The 22,006-nt window shown below is 42.4% G+C and overlaps 1 protein-coding gene across 5 annotated transcripts in view; it reads left to right on the forward strand.

The window, feature by feature from the left end:
* Nucleotides 1-22,006, forward strand: part of CDH7 (cadherin 7) — a 120,241-nt gene that overhangs the window by 75,160 nt on the left and 23,075 nt on the right. For all 5 annotated transcript variants that reach the window (XM_053396614.1, XM_053396611.1, XM_053396608.1 and 2 more), the window contains 3 exons: nt 3,201-3,368; nt 5,480-5,667; nt 12,744-12,997. In XM_053396614.1, coding sequence (XP_053252589.1) covers nt 3,201-3,368; nt 5,480-5,667; nt 12,744-12,997 — 610 coding nt within the window. The remainder of the gene's footprint in view (nt 1-3,200; nt 3,369-5,479; nt 5,668-12,743; nt 12,998-22,006) is intronic.

The raw sequence follows: 22,006 nt of genomic DNA on the forward strand, positions 1-22,006 counted from the left end.
ACTTGTCATTCATAGAACAATATAAACCCCTTTCCACACACCAGATGGGCAGGCTGCAAGCAAGCAAGCATAATTAAGTCCTCATACATACAGGTGCTTTTGCCACTTTCATTTTGCTTAGAGCAAAGAGTTTCAGGGATTTTATCTGATAAAGTATGGGCAATGTGACAGGAGAGGGGCCTTGGGCCTACTCAGCCAAGCCTTGAAATTGCCTTTATTTCTGTAATTTTCAGCCTATTGTTTCTTGCCCTTCCTTCAGCAGTTAATGAGTCTGACTGTTCGCACTCCTTCAGATCTGTTTTGTCAACTTTGCCATAGCCTGTCATACAATTAATTACATTCTTCATGAAGGGAGACATCCCACAGGCTTGTGGGGTCAGCATATGATTTAAAGAAGGACAGATTGACAAAAATAACACTAGGGAACCATTTGTGAAGTTGTCTTTTAGCCTTCCCAGCCTGTTTAGTATGGATGAAATAAAGCTATTATTATTTTACTTTATTTTAAAAAATTGTCCTTTCAGCACAGGGAAGATTAATGGGCTGCTCTGAATTCAAAAGAAGAGGAAATAAATAAAACTGGAACTAAAGAGCTTGCAAACATTACAAGGAGATATGGAAGCCCCAATGCACCTCTCAGTTATCCATGTATTTTATGTTTCCCTTCTGCTGACATGTAGCAGTGGTAGAGTAAAAGCCCATCTCTCTGGAAATCAGAGACACCAGCTGGACTGTGTAACAAGCATGAAATCGTCATAAAGCCTTCCTGGTTTGAGGAGGAATATTTATTTATCTGATACTTAACTGCACAGCAGAATGATGACAAGCTAGCTTTTCTCTCTCCTCCCTTTACATTTCAAGCCATAATTACACATGGCACAGAGATGACCAAATGGATAAAACTAAAACTAGTTCAGATAATACAGTGTTTCAATTACTATATCAAAGCTTCCTAATTATAGTGAGTGCTTTAGAAGTGGTTATTTTTTTTTAAGTTTGCTTTAAAGATATTAGCTAATTCAAGATAGCTTCATTGAAATGCATAGTGTGATACAAGATTATTCATAACAGCAAGAATCTGTGGGGCCATTTACCATTTCGAGCCATTAGGAAACTCATTGTGTCAGCCTGGAAGTTTAGAAACTGCTCTGTTTAGATTGATGGGCCTCAGCGGCACTGGGGCTTGGGCTAGCTCTGTTCAGGCTCAGGATTCCTAAGAGAAAAGTTCAAATGCTGTTTCACTGGCAAGTCTTTCTCAGACTGAGCCTTAAATGGGAGCTGTGGTCCTATCTCAGTAGCTAGGCCTCCCTCCCTTCTTTTAGAAGTCCTTGACTACAGTGGATCAGAGGAGGCTGTTGTTCCACTAGGGATTCTGAACTGGAGTCCATGTAGGCAGACAAGAGCAGCAGAGAGGTACTGACACAATGGGCTGACTCTGAGGTCGTTTTGTCTCCAAATTCTTACCCTCATCCCCTGAAAAGGGGAAATGCAACTCAAGGGTCATGACATCCACCAAGTGTTGAATGGCATATCTTTTCTTGTTCTCCTCTTTGTGGTAGAGAATATATAGAATGACAGGGCGGATGTCCACAGTAAGCCTTTTCCTGGATCTTGAGTGCTCTCATTTTGCAAATGAATCTCCACAACCCTCGAGACATCTATGCACAGGCCACATCAATCCTGCATCTGTCTAGATGACATATATGGAAGATGACAGGTCATTACAAGGCGAAGTATGAGAACCCAGTGACCACCTTGAAAAAGATGGAATTGCTTCTGCATGGCATCTATGTCTTTCCATAAGCAAGTTGTGTGTATTAACATTATATGGTCTGTCCCTGGGCTACTGTTCCCCAGCTGGATGCCCTCCAGATATTTTGGGCTTTAATTCCCATCATCCCTGATCATTGGCCATGCTGACTGGGACAGATGGGAGTTGCAATGCAAAACCTCTGGAGGAGTTGGGTTTGAAAATGCTGCTCTAGGTGCTTGCCCAAGATTCCTGACAGAGGCTTCCAGCAGCATGGAGGCAAAACAGTCTTTTGAAGCTTAGAACTAATGGCAAGTGGGTGGAAAGTAGCCTACCCCCCAAAAAATTTTAAAAAATAATGAAGTCCTTGCTAAATGCTCATAAGCAAAAGAAGTGCAGCAGACATTTTAACATGAACTATGGATCATGTTTAGTCTTAGAAATGAACCAGCGTGTTTAAACTTTATAGCACTTATAGATTTCCCCCCTTATTATTGTTAGCTTGTAATATATTGGGAACATGTCTCTTGATTGCATATGCTTTGAAGTATAGTGCTTTTCCATTTCAGTGTTCGGGTTATGAATGGATACAGCCATTCTTTATACAGTACATTGACTATATGTATGGCTGTAAGCTAAATTCATTAAAACAGGAGTGATGGGGTATATAAGGTAGTTCTGACTTGCTCTATAGTAAATGCTGAAGCACAGGAGTTCCATGTTTTTTAAGGGTGCTCTATTTCAGCTACATGAGTCTAACCACAATGTATATTTTCACATTCTGTGTAGCACAGGTCTGGACTGAAAACTGGGTTGTGGACCAAGCTACAGTGGGTGTCTTCAGGGGCACAACTACTATATTCTTTTTTCTTTGTTATTATTGTTTAAAGAGAAAGGGAAAGAAAGATGACTAAGCATGGAGAAAGAGACAAATGGAAGAAAGGGAGAGACAACCAGGGGCAAAAATATACACACACTTCTATATCTAGAGCATGCCATGCAGCAGGTTGAAGTTAAAGGTGAGTCCTAGGTCTGGAAACATTGAAACCTACATTATTAACATGCAGGGCACAGTTAGAGAAGGCTAAGTTCACATTATATCCCACTAGTGAATGTTCAAAGCTAGTCAACATTCCTAGTAATAAGGCCTGTCTTTTGGATTGTTCCTGTTGACATGTTGGATCAGTTCAAATCCCTTACATTAGTGCAAGGGTGACTAATCTGTGACCCTCCAAATGTTGCTGAACTTCAGCTCACACCATCATTGACCATGCTAGCTTGGGCTGATAGGAGTTGTTTTTTATTAACATCTGGAGAGCCACAGGCTAGCCACCCTGCTTCAGTGTACTCTGTTTATCTTTTGACTGGTGTATATTTTCCCTGCTATGCTTCTGAGCTGGAAATGTAGCTCTGCCACTGTTTCATTTATATGCATTTTGCCATATTCCAGGTATTATCAAAACCGCGCTTCCCAATATGGACAGAGAAGCAAAAGACCAGTATCTACTTGTCATTCAAGCGAAGGATATGGTTGGTCAAAATGGAGGGCTCTCTGGGACCACCTCTGTCACCGTCACCCTTACAGATGTCAACGATAACCCTCCCCGCTTTCCTCGCAGTAAGTTTCTGTGGGTGATAAATTAGGAAGACTATATTTCTTACAAAACTAAATCTACATTAGTTTCAAGTCCAGTAGTGAGCCTTTCAGGTTCCCAGCTGTTCAAGTGTGTTGGCTGCACTACATAGTATGCTTGACCATTGCACCCTACACATATTCTGAGGGGTTATGCAAATGTCATTCTCCATCTTTTGGATCCCTTTTGGGGTTTTTTGTGCATTGACGTGTGTTGCCAGTACTTGAGGATGTTTGATTTCTTTCTGACTTTATGATTACAGTATTTCTGTGATTAATTATAAGGTGCATCAAATTACCCTGTGTAGGTGGATGCATAGTTGTTCTTGTGTGCATCTCGCATTGCACATCAATTCTTGTGTGCATCTCGCATCTCTGTCAATTCTCTCCCCCACCCCCCAAAGACACTGAGAGTTTCATAGAAAAATCAATCTGGGAAGAACTAGAAAACAATCTGCCCTCAATTTACTTGCTTTGACCAAGGTGGCTCATGACTGAACTAAGCAAGGAAAAGAAACGAGCTTATTTCCAGACTTGAGCTAGGCTGTTTATACACAGTCTGCTGCTCTTCTCCACCTTGCTGCGATCTTTCTTGTAAACTCATTGCAGGAGTGAATTAGACTAATGTGAGGAACATATGCATGCCCAATCTGGTCAGTTTTCAAGTGGGTATGAAAAGAAACAAGCCAATCAAAGCAAGACTGGGAATTAGATTCTTTCCCCCTTTGAATTGTTTGGGTAATAATAAAACACCAGAGATTCAGCTTCTCGAAGTGAGAAATGTTAGTGGCTTCAGCCTGCATTTTGTTAAGCTGCAATCTGTATCAATTTCAGCTTGAGCCGCAGGTTTAGAGTTTTCACGGGAGAAGAAGGATGCCTTTGCAAGAATAGCATTTATCTCAATTACATGGCATGAAGAGCCAGGAAACTGTCTCCTTAAGACACAATTAAGACTTATCTCTTATTTTACAAATGGATTTATTCTTTTCTTTGGTGACATGAGATATACTCAAGAGAAAATGTCATTGGCTGTAGTCTGCCTTGGTAGGAAAGTTAGGTTAAGTGTTATTTTTCCTTCTTAGATGTTATTTTCATCAGTTTACTTATGCATCACTTGCTTATGTGGATTTATAGTTGTAAGAGCGGAATAATGTTGGAGGAATGGACTCAAATAGCAAAGCTTAAAGAATTTGTTCCTTGCAAACTCCAATAAAAACAGATATTATCTGCACATCCTGAACTAATGTGTAGACCAGAACATAGTTATCCTTTGGATTTTACACTTCTCTGCATTTTTACAACGCAATTTTTGGCTCAAAATGCATTTGCAAATTGATACTTCAAGAGAAAACACATTCAGAAATGAGCATTTTGAGAGAGAAAAACCTTTAAAAATGTATATTTTGCAAGGAAATATGTTCCAATATATATAAATTTCCATGCAGGTGTTGTTGTTGTTTTTTTTAAAAAAATTGGTTAAAGAGGAGCAGGCATATGAATGCATGCATTTGAAAGAGACACGGACTGGAAATAGACAGATCCACCCCTAGATTCAAATAATACTGTGAGCAAAATTTAACTATTTTGGAGTGGATCTAACAAAGCCTGACCTATGAACATTTCCCTCCTCCAACATGACATTAAATACTACAAGCAAGGAAGGTGGCAAAAATAATCTCTAGAATAGATTGTGGATGGAAGCAAGGGTAGCAGTGGTCTACTTGTACAATGTGGCAGGTCCTTTTTGGACACCAGAAAGACGAACACCGTCCTATAGAGGGCACAGAGGAGAAAATGCTAGTGTTGTGATATTAAATCACCCAGTCTTCAACAACATGGAGCACTTTAGATGACCATGCTGGCTGGGACTGGTGGAAGCTGCATTTCAGTCATCATCACCATCGGCAGCAGCAGCAGCAGCATCTTGAGGGTACCAGATTGGCCAAGGCTGAAAGAACATTTTCCCTCATAGCATTTTAAAGAAATACCAAATGTATTGTGTTTAGAACCCTTCCGCTATAAACTAAGTGAGGTCATTGATTGATTGATTGATTCACGAACAGATGAAAATCCAGTGACTGTTCTGAACTTTACAGGATCGTATCAATATAATGTCCCTGAATCGCTACCCATGGCTTCGGTGGTCGCCAGATTAAAGGCTGCAGATGCTGATGTGGGACCGAATGCCGAAATGGAATATAAAATAGTGGATGGTGATGGCTTGGCCGTTTTCAAAATCTTAGTGGACAAAGAGACACAAGAAGGAATCATTACAATACAGAAGGTAACCTCACCTCATTATTTCTGTCACGGTGCACAAGTAACATCATCTCACTTTCAGTTTATGCAAGGAAGAGACTTCAGCCATAAGACAGATAAATAAATACCAGTGAGACCTGCAACCGAAGGTTGTATTATAGAGTACTGCTGCTTGGGATACCAGCCATTTCATTCCCCTTCACCCCGTTTTCTGTCCCTCACCTCCTCTAACCATCAGCTAGCAGACCATGGCCACTCAGATATAGTCTCTATTGGTATGTTTTTGGTTCCCAACCTGGGAGGGGGGGCTCTAAATATTTTTGTTCCTCTGAAAACCTTGGGGTTCTCCCAATCTTGCTGACATCTCACATGTGGGGTGATGCCATTTTGGTTACATAACCAACAACTCACAGTCTGAACATTGGAAATCAAGAGAAGGATGCCTTAATCATAAAACACACATTAAGAATTCCCAGCTATGTAGGACTCCCCCCACCCCGCCGCCTTAGTCAGCTAAAAGGTAAATATCAGAAGTGATTTCATTGAATGTCAACATACATACATTAATTGAAAATGGATAGAGTAACCTTCAGTAGTTATGTCAGGGTTAACAAGAAATGTATCAACAGTGCCAAGAAAGAAATGTTGTAGTTCTGTGGTTGAATGGACAGAATGAAGGACGAATTCTGAAAGTTCAATCGTCCTGTGGTTTTGTTCTATACATATGGAATCCTTGCAGTAGACAAATTGTCATTGATGTTACTTTTTCCATGAACAATGAATGATTCTGTAAATGAGGGAGTTACTTTCCCTTTCCTTCTCATTCTGTTCAGTGGGGAAGAAAGGAATAGATGGTCCCTTTAGGGAAATCTAGTTGATTCTTAATCTGAGTATGTGCCACAGAAAACAGTTTTGTTTTCATAACTTTTGTTGTTTGAAGACAGTATTGCAGTCTTCTTTCTTCCTTTCTTTCTTTCTCTCTGTGTGTATGCGTGTGCACGTGCGTAAGTGCATTTCAATATTGTTGTAATTTTCTGATTTTAGTCTCTTTGTTCTTATTGCACTGTTTGTTTTATAATCCCCAGTGAAATTGCCTGATGTAACAAGGTTCCTGGGACTCTTGTTCATTTGACAGATGCACAAGCATGATTAGTGTTAAGATTAACCAGAAGGGGGGAAATGATTCTCCAGCAACAGGGCTTTTGAATGGTAATGGTAAAGGAACCCCTGACCATTAGGTCCAGTCGTGACCAACTCTGGGGTTGCGGTGCTCATCTCGCTTTATTGGCCGAGGGAGCCGGCATACAGCTTCTGAGTCATGTGGCCAGCATGACTAAGCCGCTTCTGGCGAACCAGAGTAGTGCATGTAAACGCCGTTTACCTTCCCGCTGGAGCAGTACCTATTTATCTACTAGCACTTTGACGTGCTTTCGAACTGCTAGGTAGGCAGGAGCAGGGACCGAGCAATGGGAGCTCATCCTGCCGCAGGGATTCGAACCGCAGACCTTCTGATCAGCAAGTCCTAGCCTCTGTGGTTTAACCCACAGCACCACCCGCGTTGAATGGTAGATTACTGTAAATTATATCATTTTATAGTTGTCATCTAGTTTTGTTTAAAAGGAGAGTCTCAGACTGCTTCCTTTGAAGAATAACTGCATATCGAGTCCTTCCTTCCTTCCTTCCTTCCTTCCTTCCTTCCTTCCTTCCTTCCTTCCTTCTCTTGTTCTTCTTCAACAGAGAGGGCTTGCCTTGTAATCTCCTTCAGACAAGACAAAATGCTCACTTTTTCCCCCAAAAAAGTTGAATGGATGAGGCATAGGATCTAATCAGATAACACTAATGCACAGATATTAATGAAGCTGTCAAGCTCCATTCACTGTGCTGAAGGAAGAACAAAAGTATGCTTTGTCTTTTTAACCTTCAGCACTGTTCTAGTGATTTGTGAGATGTTTGTTTGCTATTCTAACAACTCCCATATTTATGGTCCCATAGTTATGGTCAGGAAGGGGTAAAGTGAATGCCAGCTAAATGATGTTTGTTATAAAATAAACATTAGCGTCAAAGTGAAGCAAAACAAGCAAAAAACAAAAACAACCCTTTTTGATGGAGCATCTTTAGAAATTAAAGCCCCTCTCCTACTTTCTGCATTGTAAGGGCTGCTTTGCTTTCCACTATGTCACTGCAAAATTTCATCGTTTCATGCATGAGAAAATCAATAAAATGACTATTTTTTTCCATCTGATCCAGTATTTGAGAGCAAGAGTCCTATCAGACAGATGGAGCCATTTAATTATTGCTGCATAGAATCACAGAGTTTGAAGAGATCCTGAGGATCATCTAGTCCAACCTCCTGCAATGCAGGAATATGTCGTTGTCCCTTACAGGGATCGTACCTGCAACCATGGTATTATCAGCACCATGCTCTAGCCAACTAAGATGTCTGTTAGTTCAGGGTGAGCAGGATCTAATTCTGTGGGATGGGCTGAATGTTGTATATGGCAGCCATTACTGATTAACAACTGTGGGAGAGAGGTCCCTAGGCACTTACCAGCAAGCATTTGCTTGATGGCAGCAGAGAGACTGGGCGGCTGGCGCATGGCTCTTGAACAGTCAGCAACACCCAGTGTAGGCCTATAGCATGATCAATCCATGCTCAAATGTGACACTGCCTGGCCATGCTCTTAAACAGTATATAATTTATTTTTCCTCCCCTGCTCTATTATTATCTGTTACAACAATAAACTATTGCAATTTATAAAACACTAGAGTACTGGTGTTCTTGTCACATTATCCACTTTCCTCTATGAGTTCACACTTCCGATGCAAGACATTAAAACATTAACAAATCCATAGAACGCATTTCTCCATTCTGACATTTTCTGGCATTATTCTATGGACACTCCACACTTAAAGCTCTCATTCTCATGCTAAATGATGGTGCCATGTGCTGTCTGAACATAGTAAGGGTACCTCTTGCCCCAGTAAAAACAATTAGGCATGTCTATTTCTGATTTAGGAGAGAACAGAGTTAGTTAGCAATTGTTGTATGTCTTTATGTCAAGTGAGCATTATGCTATAGTCATCAAACCCTTTCTGTCTGCTGTATTTTTATTAGGAAACTTACAAGAGGGCTGCTTTAAATAGATTTCTTTTGTTTTTTTCACATCAAGTACTTAATGTCTTGAAAAACTGGCAATAGTTCATACTCCATTCACTTTTTCCAACTGGCTGCTTTTGTTGTAATAATTTTCCATGAAGCAGTTTTACGAGACTGTATGCATGATGTATCTATACATTTCAGCAATTCTCACTCTTGTTTTTGCAGTTGGTACAATCTTGCAAAAACAGCAGTGATTGAGACTTGTTGAAATGTAATTATTTACTTCTTTATTATATTCTTAACCCAAACATTCATCATATGATCCCAGGTTGGCTTACAGTTCTGTTACTTAGCAATTCCAAAGGGAAAATTCATAATGCACCATATTCACAGCATTGCTAAATAAAATAGCAAATGTGATAAGAATATGTTGGTTGAAGTATGTGTGTATATCTGCAACTTCCTGGGCAGTGCAGTTGGTATGAATCCTAAACCCCGAACCAAAGAACTTTGGAAAGACCCACGGCTTGTTCTCCATAGCTCCCCACACTGAATCAGACCCCTTCCAAAACTTGGGGTCTGAGTCAAAGGGACACAAAGACACAGTTTGTGAAAACCTCCAACACCCAATATAACTTTGGTGGTTTGTTTATTTTTTAAATTCAATTTATATCCTGCCCTTGCTCTGATAAGAGCCCAGGGCATCACATAACGATAATGTTATGTATGATTGTTGGGAGATGGGAGAAGTGCCGTTGTGAGTGATAGCTCTAGTTTCGAGCCACAGAATGACCTCAACGAGAGTTTCATTTTATTTTCATTCATGGTGCTTTTGGGAGAGATGTGGAAGGCTCTGATCAGCTGCTGTCAGTTGAGAAGCAAACAAAAACAAAGCCCCTGCTTTGATTTATCATAACTCACTAATCTCTGGACCTATCCTTATGAAGTTTTGCAGGTTTTTCGGATAGGGTTCCCCTCACCGTTTATGCTGCTTTCATACATACCAAGGTACCAAAAGTGGCTCCCCAAGTCCTGCTGTCGCTTAGCAAACAGTTTGAATCCATTTTTTGTCCTTACCTGACCTCTTGTGTAATTTGTAGGCACTTATTTGATCTGCTACCTCCCACGTTGTGAAGTGTTGTGATAGCAACATTAACTGCAATTTGTCCTACCATTCTTCTTAATCAATCTAATTTACATGTTTGATTGTGACATTAGCAGCAGTTCAACTGCTTACCATTTGGCTGATTTATATGATTTGAAAACAGCTTCACACACTCAAAAATATTATTATGATTTATTATTGTTAGCTTGAGTTCCATTATTTACTCTCATTAAATAATTATCTTGTTTTCTAATTACCCACATTTTGAAAGTTAATGTGTAAAAATATCAAATAAACCAATCAATTACTAAGCAAATTCTGGTTTCTTTTCTTCATTTCTTCTCCTGAACATATGCTGTTACCTTATAATAATAAATAATAATATTTTTTATGTACATTAAATTTAAAAAATTAGCAATACAAAGAGACAGTTTACTTACCAATGCAAACAACATTATGCAGTGTTCTTGCATTATGCAACCATGTCCTGGTAGAAGCTCCGTGGAACTGCATTCTATTCATTTACTTAACAAAATGTATACACTGCTTACTAGAACAAAAGTCCTCTAATGCTTTACAATGGACAGTTCAAAGTATTCATTAAAAACACAAATAAAAATAAACATTAAAAACTAGTTACACAAACATATTAAAATGGAAAAGGCAGTAATTTCAAAACACTGCTACTTACTAAAATCACATACTAAAATTATGTGCCTAGGTAAGATTGCAGTAAGGAAAAAAAAAAGTCTGCAGCAGTCACCAAAAACAATAACTTGCCATGTATCAATAGACAAGGAGATCCAAAGTGTAAGTGCTGCCACACTTAAGGTTCAGTTTCTTGCGTGTGTGAAATCAACAAATTGTGGCGCTTCTAAGTGGTTGAACTGGCATGTATGGGGGTGAGGCAATCCTTCACAATCTGATCCCCAGCTACTGAGTGCTTTACTTGCTAATAATAACATCTTGAATTAGGCCCAGTAACAAATTGGCAGGCAGTGTAGATTTCTAAGCAAGGCTGCTCTATGCTGACAGGGTCTTGTGCTGCATTCTGGGACGTGGGTGGCGCTCTGGTCTAAACCACTGAGCCTCTCGGGCTTGCCGATCAGAAGGTCGGCAGTTTGAATCCCCACAACAGGGTGAGCTCCCATTGCTCTGTCCCAGCTCCTGCCAACCTAGCAGTTCTAAAGCATGGCAATGCAAGTAGATAAATAGGTACCGCTGTGGCGGGAAGGTAAACGGCGTTTCTGTGCGCTCTGGTTTCCATCACAGTGTCCCGTTGCACCAGAAGCAGTTTAGCATGCTGGCTACATGACCTGGAAAGCTGTCTGTGGACAAATGCCAGCTCCCTCAGCCTCAAGGCCAGATGAGCACTGCAACCCCATAGTCGTCTTTGACTGGACTTAACTGTCCAGGGGTCCTTTACCTTTACCTCTTTTTTTTACCTAACTGTAGCTTTTGGACCAAACACAAGGGGAGCCCTACTTAGAGTTCTTTGATGTAATCCTCTCTTGAAGTCACCGTATTCTGTCTAAAGTTTGGTAGACTAGGTATTCCTGCTTGGCTCCCCATTTAGCTAGACTACATTTAGCTCCCCAATTAGCTGGATTATTTAGTGTTCTTATTGGTGTGGTAGATGCTCATTCACAGACCCTTATTCCATTTGGACCTCATAGAATCATAGAATCATAGAATAGAATCATAGAATCATAGAATCATAGAGTTGGAAGAGACCACAAGGGCCATCGAGTCCAACCCCCTGCCAAGCAGGAAACCCCATCAGAGCACTCCTGACATATGGTTGTCAAGCCTCTGCTTAAAGATCTCCAAAGAAGGAGACTCCACCACACTCCTTGGCAGCAAATTCCACTGTCGAACAGCTCTTACTGTCAGGAAGTTCTTCCTAATGTTTAGGTGGAATCTTCTTTCTTGTAGTTTGGATCCATTGCTCCGTGTCCGCTTCTCTGGAGCAGCAGAAAGCAACCTTTCTCCCTCCTCTATGTGACATCCTTTTATATATTTGAACATGGCTATCATATCACCCCTTAACCTCCTCTTCTCCAGGCTAAACATGCCCAGCTCCCTTAGCCGTTCCTCATAAGGCATCGTTTCCAGGCCTTTGACCATTTTGGTTGCCCTCCTCTGGACACGTTCCAGTTTGTCAGTGTCCTTCTTGAACTGTGGTGCCCAGAACTGGACACAGTACTCCAGGTGAGGTCTGACCAGAGCAGAATACAGTGGCACTATTACTTCCCTTGATCTAGATGCTATACTCCTATTGATGCAGCCCAGAATTGCATTGGCTTTTTTAGCTGCCGCGTCACACTGTTGGCTCATGTCAAGTTTGTGGTCAACCAAGACTCCTAGATCCTTTTCACATGTAGTGCTCTCAAGCCAGGTGTCACCCATCTTGTATTTGTGCCTCTCATATTTTTTTTTGCCCAAGTGCAATACTTTACATTTCTCCCTGTTAAAATTCATCTTGTTTGTTTTGGCCCAGTTCTCTAATCTGTCAAGGTCGTTTTGAAGTGTGATCCTGTCCTCTGGGGTGTTAGCCACCCCTCCCAGTTTGGTGTCATCTGCAAATTTGATCAGGATGCCCTTGAGTCCATCATCCAAATCATTGATAAAGATGTTGAATAAGACCGGGCCCAAGACAGAACTCAGTGTGGGTTGACTTTTAAAATCTCTGTTGCTGGGGGCCGGCGGGCGGATCTGTTATGTGAATTAGCTCAGACTGTGAGAAATACTGGCATTGTGGCACAAGTAACATTTTGTACTTAGGAATGGTAAGCCTACATATTATTCACTCATATTTGCAAGTCAAAGAGCTGGCTGATTATAATTTAGAAGTTGACTCTGCTGCTTAAACTTCTAAATCACTTTTTCTCTGTAGGAGCTGGATTATGAAGCCAAGGCCAGCTACACCTTGAGAATAGAAGCGGCAAATAAGCAAGTTGATCCTCGTTTTTTAAGCCTTGGGCCCTTCAGTGATATGACAACAGTGAAGATCATTGTGGAGGATGTAGATGAACCGCCTATATTTACCTCACGTTTGTACACTATGGTAGTGTCTGAAGCAGCTAAAGTAGGCACCATCATTGGAACTGTTGCAGCTCATGACCCAGATGCATCTAACAGTCCTGTGAGGTAATTTTGCATTTCATTTCCTACTTTTGCTGCTGCTTATATCTATATCAAAAAAATTTCCTGTATTCCCAGATAGAAAAAACACCTTGGGTTGTATCAAACTAAGTTCTTCTCAGAGTTGTTGTTGGCTTCCATCGTTCTCAAGAGACAATGAAGTATGCCTCTCGGGGTGGAGCCAAACCACTGGAGAATCACAGTGCCTGCTGGGGCTGCAGAGACCAGTAACTCACACTGTTTTTGCTTCATTAACATCACTGAAATGACCTCTTCAGGGTGCAAGTCTTGGGCTGCCCAGATGACAATATTTTCTCCCTCCTTGGTCTCACTGATGTGGTCCAAAGAAAGGCAGAGCAATACATTTTGTACCAGCTTGGCTGCAGTAGTCGCCAGAAAGAGGAGTACAAGATGCCATTCAACTGCCTTGGGGACTCTACTCTGGATTTGCGCAGGGTTTACTCTTTAGCCCCTCTTCTCCTAAAGATGCCACGCAGTGCAGCGGATATGGAGTTTCCCTTGGGGTTTACTCCTGAAGCCTTTCTCATTAATGAATACAGTGGAAGTTTAGGATCAGAGTTTTCCTTCTCCTAGATGGGCCACCTTCTCAGGTTGATGAGTCGCATCTGCCCCTCACTTCCCTCTACAGCACATGCAGTAACTGCCTTCTTGAACATTGGGCCCAGTATTGGTCTCGTCTTCTCAATCCACCAAAGCCTGTCTTTGCATGTAGGGGAAGTCTCTAACTCACTGAAGGTTTAAGATCCATCAGCTACACTCTTCTGGTGTAGCTGCTGTCACATATTGACCCCTTCCCTGAGCCACAGGCAAGAGCTGAGTGCAACTCTCCAAAAGTAGACAGACTACTCCAGAAGGAGCATGTCATGTCCCCAGCAGAAGTACTACCACTTCCCTCCCCAGAGTAAACCCACTAGAACTAATAGACCTAAGTTAGACATGCCCATTAATTTCAATGAGTATATTCTTAAGTACAGCTTAGTTAGATACTGCTGAGTATATTTTGTTGTCATTTGGATTGACTTGTCTTGGTATTTTCTGGGTTCAAGACAAAGCTTGGGAAAAGGAACTTTTAAGTTCACTTTGATGTGGAATAGTCTGTGCACTCCTATTATGTATGCATAGGCCGTGCATTGCTTGTGAAAGTCTTTACTCATGTGGAGTTTCACTTTGCTAAGGACCCTTGAGCAGCCAAATCAACATATCACCAATTTGTTACTACGTTGTAGCTGTAAACAGATTTAAATCCTTTGGGGCACAGCATAATACAAATATTTTAAAACATAAATATTCTTTCTACCCTGCAGTATGCGCCCATATAATTACATTTCAGTGATTTTGTTGTATCCCCGTGTTTAAATCGCCTTAAAATATACTCCCCACTCCCAGCACTACACATGAAATCATAACAGGATTATGTAAGGAAAATATTTTGTAGAAGACAAGAAGCCATTATTATCCACAATCCATAGCTTATGTTCCAATTAAATTAATTACGCCAAACGCTTTGCAGAACAAGTTATTTACAGAAAGGAAGCAATGTGTATGCTGGATGCATATCGGATGTGCATTTTGCAGAAATCTGTTCCCAAGCCTCTCTTTACTGGAGGTGCATTCATTTATAAAATTGTATTTTTGTAGCTATTTCCTTGCAATGTAAGTGCTGAAAATATATTTCAGCCTACAAATATTTCTCTCTCTCTCTCTCTCTCTCTCACACACACACACACACACACACACACACTGCTGTTTTTCATATATATGTATATCTCACTCTAGGTTGGTCAAAAAGGGAGCTCTTCAAAATAACTTAATGTGATTCAAAAGTACTGTGAATTTTCATAGAATGTTTATCAAATATTTGTGTAAAAGAGCAAATACAATTGATAGGCCTGAGCTCTGTCTGTTTATAGGGCAGCAGTGCTAACCATGCAGTGTGTTATTGAAACTAGACTGAAATCCTGTTTAGGTGCCGGGGCTCCCCTTGAAAAGTATATGATGAAATAAGAAGAGATCACCTTTTAACACATGAAGTGTGTGTTGGGATACTGCCAGGGAGATAAAGTCCATCTGATGCCCCCAAGCTCGGTGCCGGACGATCCATCAACCTCCCGTAGTCAGGCAATATCAGCAATTCAGCGACACTAAGCCTCAGGCTTAGTGCACACTATAACAGCAGAATTCACACAGCAAAAAGTTGCACAAGCATGAGAGCAGGACATGCATATTTACAGTTTATTAGGCATTGGTCAGAACAAAGGAGACATGACCGTCTGCTCCGACTGCTCAGGCAAGACAGCCAAAAACGAAACGAACTTACAACATAAACATCCTGTGAGACAGGAACTTACGCAGGCTGTTATACAAACATCCTGCTCCCTTTTAAGGTGGAACGGAAATATCCTAACATCCTCCCCCTTTCCGTGTAACCTGTAGTACCTGTGGTTCAACCCAATTGCAACCTTTGTGCGTAAACCTTCAGTTGTTCTCTGTTAACAACCTTAGACAACAGATCAGCAGGAATTTCATTTCCTGGCATGTAGGACACCTGAATGAGTCCTTTCTGAATACACTCTCTTGCACGATGTAGCTTAATCTGCAAGTACTTGGTCCTTTGCTTGCAACTCTCTGAGTTCAGCAAAGCCAAACAAGATCTATTGTCTTGATACACATGTATAGGACATTTCACAGAAACCCCAATGTCCTTAAACAGTTGCATCAACCATTCACAATCCATGAGTGAAAATGACAGAGCATTGAGTTCTGCTTCACAGGAACTTAGGCTAACTGTTGTCTGCTTTTTGCACAACCAGTCAAACAGGCAGTGGTTGTACATGTAGCATACTCCAGAAGTGCTTGTACCATCCGTGGTGTCACTTCCAAAACTTGCATCTGCAAAGATTTCAAGACCTCCAGTCTTCTGACTGGTGAACCTCAGCCTGTAGTGCATAGTCCCTTTCAAATACCGGGCTATGCGCTTCAGAGCTTTCCAATCCTGAACAGTAGGATTGTTAGCATGTCTGCTAAGCAGGTTAGTGCTTACAGCAATGTCAGGTCTTGAACATCTAGCAATGAAATTCAACTTGCCTAGAATGCATCTGTACAGCGTTGTGTCAGAAAACGCTTCAGCAGTACTATCTACCTGGTAACCTGTCACCATCGGTGTGTCTGCTGGGTTTGCATCAACCAAATTCAACCTGGTTAATACATCAGCAATTTTCTGTGTTTGGTGTACCAGAAAATTACCTGCTTGGTCCCTCTCCACCTGCAGAGAAAGATAGTTGGATACCTCACCAAGATCCTTCATGTCAAAGTGCTCCTTCAGCTGAGCTAGGGTGCTTTGGTAAAAAGCCTGATTCTTCCAAAACATCAGAAGATCATCAACAAAACATAAACAATACAGTTTGTTTTGCCCCTCCTCCTTGACAAACACACACGGATCAGCTTTGCCCTGGTGAAAACCTAGAGAAAGCAACGTTTCAGTGAGTTTTGTGTTCCAACACCTGGCACTCTGCTTGAGACCATACAAGGATTTCCGCAGTTTACAGACCATTCCCTTCTGTATCTGCATCCCGTCAGGTGGAAGCATGTACAGCTGCTCGTTCAAAATTCCGTACAAAAAAGCTGTATTAATGTCATGATGGGAAACATGCAGTTTCTCCTCTGCAGCTATCTTGAGCATCAGCCGAATGCTCTCATATTTGACCGTGGGCGAGTAGGTCTCGTGGTAATCCTGCCCTGGTACCTGTGAAAAACCTCTGGCAACCAATCTGGCTTTGTGTCTGACAACCTTGCCATTCTGGTCTGTCTTGGCCTTGAAGACCCATTTGCTGCCAACCAGTCTCATCCCTGGGACTACCGGTACCAGTTCCCAAGTTTGGTTCCTGTTCAAGGAATCAACTTCTGCCTTCATGGCATTAAGCCAAGGCTCAGCATCTTTAGAGGTTAACTCCTGGACCTCTTTGAAGCTTGAAGGTTCCCACACCTTCTCTGAGCTACTAAGAACAGCAGTTGCCATCTTAGCAAACTCATCAGCAAATCTCTTTGGAGGTTTGCCTTTGGTCGCCCTTTCAGACCTGCGAACCAGACACAAGTCTTCTGGACTCGTCTCCTCTTTCTTAGGAGAAAAATGACCAATGGTGAACAGTGGTTCTACCAGTTCATTGTCAGACTCATCAGATGGTCTGACTGAGGCCTTTGCGCTCTTGTAGTCTGCTGTGTCATCACTGTCACTGACAGCAGCAGCAGCGCCGCCCACTGAACTGGAATCCGAACTCTGATCATCATCATCATCATCATCATCATCATCATCATCATTTTCCTCAGCTTTCTCAGCATGATCTGCTTTCTTCACATCACCTTCATCCTCCTCTGGGTAACTCTGGAAAATTCCCACATTTTCCCCCCACTTAGGATTGTACTCAACACTCCTTGTGAACTTTATGGATTTAGAGTTAGTCATCCATACCCTGTATGCACCTTTTTCGTACCCCATGAACAAACCATGTGCCCCACGCTTCCCAAGCTTGTTGCTTTGTGGGGTGTGCACCCACATGTCAGAACCAAAGATTCTCAAGTGCTTGACATTAGGTTTCCTCCCATACATCTTCTCATAGGGAGTACAACCAATAGGTGATGACAGTCTCCTGTTAAAAGAATAAACAAAATTCGCCAGAGCCTCCCCCCAAAACTTCTCAGGGAGATTGGCATCATGCAACAAGGTTTTTATCCCTTGCAGCAACGTTTGATTTGCTCTCTCCGCAAGCCCATTCATCCATGGCGATCTAGGCGTTGACAAGTCATGCTGGATTCCCTTCTCAGTCAGGAAAGCTTCAAACTGCTGAGAAGTGAACTCCCCGCCCCGATCAGTAAACAGACACCCAATACGTTTACCATGAGCATTCTCCAACCAAGCACAGAATGCCTTGAACTTAGGAAATGCTTGCGATTTCTGCTCGAGCATGAACACATGAATGTACCTGGAAAAAGAATCAATTAGAACCATGAAGTATCTTGCTCTACCCAAAGAGGGCGCTAGAGGACCTACCAGGTCTGCATGAACTAGCTGGTAGGGTTTGGAAGCCTGCCTGCTAGACTCCTTGCCTTTTGGAGCAACCTTCACCTTGTTCTCTGCACAAGATACACATTTCATGTGAAATTTGCAAGGTTTGATGTCCAAACCTTCAACCAACCCAGGCATCTTGGCTAGCGCTTGCCAAGAGAGGTGACAAAACCTGCGATGTGCATCATGAATGCAACCTGCATGAAGAACCTTGTTAGTTTGTGCAACACAACAAGTATCAGCATTAGACACAGCAACATCATCATAGGTTAGACTGAACAAACCATCCACCAACTTTGCATGCCACATGTCCTCTTTGCCTTTTCTGATGACACAGACAGTCCTCTTGAAGGAAACCTCAAAACCACGCCCAGTCAGCTGTGGTACACTAATCAAATTGCCCACAGCTCCTGGAACAAAAAGTACATCTTTGATGGTCGTATTCAGACTTGCAAGTTTCACAGTTCCAACTCCTGTAGCTTGCAAAGTCCTTCCATCAGCCAGCTGGACCTCTCCATCTTGAGGTGTGAAGGAGATAAACAGATGGCGGTCTTTGGTGAGATGGTGCGAGCACCCAGAGTCAATAACAAACCTGGCCTTGGCCTTGTTTCCCACCGGCGTGGGCTTTTGCAGCTTGCCTATAGCCTTTGGTGAAGCTGTGCCAGCAAACATAGCCTTGTTTTCCACTGGCGAGGGCTTTTGCAACTTGCCCCCCTGCTCCTGGCCATCAGACGTGCCTTTAGCCTTTGGTGGAGCTGTGCCAGCAAACATAGCTTTGTTTTTCCCTGGCCTTCCACTCCCCTTCTGCTTCGGGCCATCTGCAGGCTTTTTCCTTTGTTTATTTCCAGTCTTTCGACAAAACTTCTGAGTATGACCTTGGTTCCCACAGTTCCAGCACTTCACAGCTGCCAACGCTTTGGCTCCCCCTGGAGGCTGGAATGCTGTCCCACATTGCTCCCCCTGAAGCGCACAAGCCGATTCAGCTGCATTTCTCCTATCGTATTCATTTTGCAAAGTCGCCAAGACCTTTGTAGCAGTGAGGTCTTGCGCAGGGAGGGTCGCCAGCTGACTTGACACGGCATGATAGCTTTCATCCAGGGAGTCCAGGATGAGAATTGCAAACAGTGACTCAGGCATATTGAAACCTCTCTGAGTCAATTCCTGTCGGAGATGCTGCAAATGTAAAACGTCGGCTCTAAGGTCTTCCCCTGGCTCCAAACGCTTCCTGTGCAGCTTTCTGAAATAAAGCAACACAGACCCAGCCTCTTGTCGGAGATGACAGGCTCTAAGCCCGTCCCACATCGCACGGGCACTGGCCTTGCCAGCCAGGGTGATTAACTCTTCAGGAGCTACTGAGAGCAAAATTATCCCCATGGCTCTCGAGTCCTGTGCCCTCCATTCATCTGTCACAGGGGCTGGGGGGTCCTCAGAAATAGTATTCCACACACCAAGCCTTCTCATCTGGCCCTCACAGTACCTTGCCCAGGTCTGATAGTTGTGGCCATTTAGCTTTAGTGGACACGGAGCAGCTTCAGAGGATTGTAAAAGATCCATCTCAGCTATTTGCTTCAGCCGTGAGCCTTTTAAGACGTGTTATCTCGGCAGCTCATAAATCACGATGCCTCTGGCTCGGCTCCCAGGCCAATTAGTTTTGCCGGACATCAAAGACTTCTTCCGCGGCAGAAAAGCCTCTGCTTTCGCTTTCCAACATACCTTTCAGCAGTCTGTCGCTGTCTTACTCTTCTGCAAGTGCCGTGAATCTGGGCCCGAAACCTGTTGTTGGGATACTGCCAGGGAGATAAAGTCCATCTGATGCCCCCAAGCTCGGTGCCGGACGATCCATCAACCTCCCGTAGTCAGGCAATATCAGCAATTCAGCGACACTAAGCCTCAGGCTTAGTGCACACTATAACAGCAGAATTCACACAGCAAAAAGTTGCACAAGCATGAGAGCAGGACATGCATATTTACAGTTTATTAGGCGTTGGTCAGAACAAAGGAGACATGACCGTCTGCTCCGACTGCTCAGGCAAGACAGCCAAAAACGAAACGAACTTACAACATAAACATCCTGTGAGACAGGAACTTACGCAGGCTGTTATACAAACATCCTGCTCCCTTTTAAGGTGGAACGGAAATATCCTAACATCGTGTCCTTTTGTCATCTGGGACTGGGGGAAAGGATGAAAGTTCCAGAGGATTCACAGCTACCAAACTCAAAATGATATGAAGTGCAAGGCCTTTTTATAGCCTTTTTATATGCCTGCCTGCCTGCCTTTGTTTAGTCCTGATTAGAATTTCTCCCAAGCTTGGCAGCTTGAAAGAAAGAGAAAATGGGGCAGTACATCTGATAAAACATATTGTTGTCACTATTTGTTTTAGACATCTTACACTTATTCATTATTTTAGTATATAAGGCCGTACTTCTATACAGGTTCCCTAAATTACTCTGCCATAAAGGTTTTTATTGCAGTCCTCCTCATTTTGTTGTCTGCTTGAGAAAATTGAACTACAGCTTTTAAAGTGACTGGCTCCATCACTTAAAAAGCAGATTGAGCCTGTCTAGGAAAAGTGATTTCAAACACCTGTATAGTCAAAGACTCATTGAACAGCCTTGGGAACATTACGATCTCTCTCTCAGCCTTAGCACAGGAATTATAGTAATCTACTTCAGTTTAAGGAAACACCCAGGGTTGTATCCAGTGCTCCATGTGCATTTTTCCACTGGTGCAACTAGACTTCCTTGTCCCTCAGCCTCCAGAGCTGTTTTGATGCTGTTCAGGGGGCTAGAGGGGAAAATGGGAGGAACAGGAAACTCTTCTGCTGGTGGTAGCATCTAGTGAACAGAACCACTCAAAAGTGTGATCCAAAAAGCAAAATTTAGCTTGGATACAGTTTGTTTTATAGGTCTCCCCAAATCATTGGAGCAGGGGTTGAGGGATGTACAGGGGGCTGCAGTGGGAAAGGAAGGGATGAGAGAAAAATGTTGTGCAAGCTGCCTACACTCATTCTGCTTGAATACAACCCAATGTTATTAGAAGGCTTTAATCAGCTGAATTTTTCTCAAGGAAATATGTCATGCAAACTAATGTTCTCGGAACCGGCTTTTGACTAGCTATGCTGAACAGTGTCAGGGTTAATAGCTAGGAAGCTTGAGAGCTGTCCAGAGATTAAATTCCATCTGCCCAGGCCTGCCAAGAGTGGCTACATTGCAAAGGTGACAGGCGATGTCCCTGGGGGAAGCATGCCAACCATGAAGCTGTTCAAGAGCTGTGCATTGCTGACCAAATACAGCAGTTCAAGCATGAGGGGAAAACAAAAGCAGGGAGTTACTAAAACGAAAGCCAAATGAGCATGTCATCAGTGCAGAAACATTCCTAAAGGTTAGGCAATAAAAATAATTGATGCTCTTTGGGTTCATTAAACTGGACCAATTTAGTTAGAGTCACACAAGGGGTCAGATTTTCAAATTTCATCTGCAAGGGTCCTCCAAACCCCCCAATTTTTTTTCCAGGGGTTGCAGAGAGAAGGGGTGGCAGAAAACTCCATTCTGTGATTGTGAATTATGTTCCATTCATGGAGGATACATTAGGATGCAGGCCATTGCCTTCAGTAACTAAAATGCAATGATATTGATATTTTTGTAATATGCAGTTATAGTTTAAAATGTAATTGCTCACTCAGTGAAATCAACAAAAATATTCTGATTGGTTAACAACCCTGCAAATAATTCGTGTCACTCGTGTCACTTTCACAAAATTCTAAATGTTCCCACTGGCTCAAAATGGTGGGTGACCCCTGTTGTATATTTGCAAAGCCTTTTTGAGCAATGTGATGGAAAATCCCGCCTTTTCTGTTCTATGAAAGCGCTGTTGATTCAGGAAACCATTGTAGTGGATTACTGCACTAAGAAACAGGATGAAGGCTTGCCATCT

Source organism: Podarcis raffonei, chromosome 7 (genome assembly GCF_027172205.1).
Source record: "Podarcis raffonei isolate rPodRaf1 chromosome 7, rPodRaf1.pri, whole genome shotgun sequence".
In the NCBI taxonomy this organism is placed as follows: domain Eukaryota; kingdom Metazoa; phylum Chordata; class Lepidosauria; order Squamata; family Lacertidae; genus Podarcis; species Podarcis raffonei.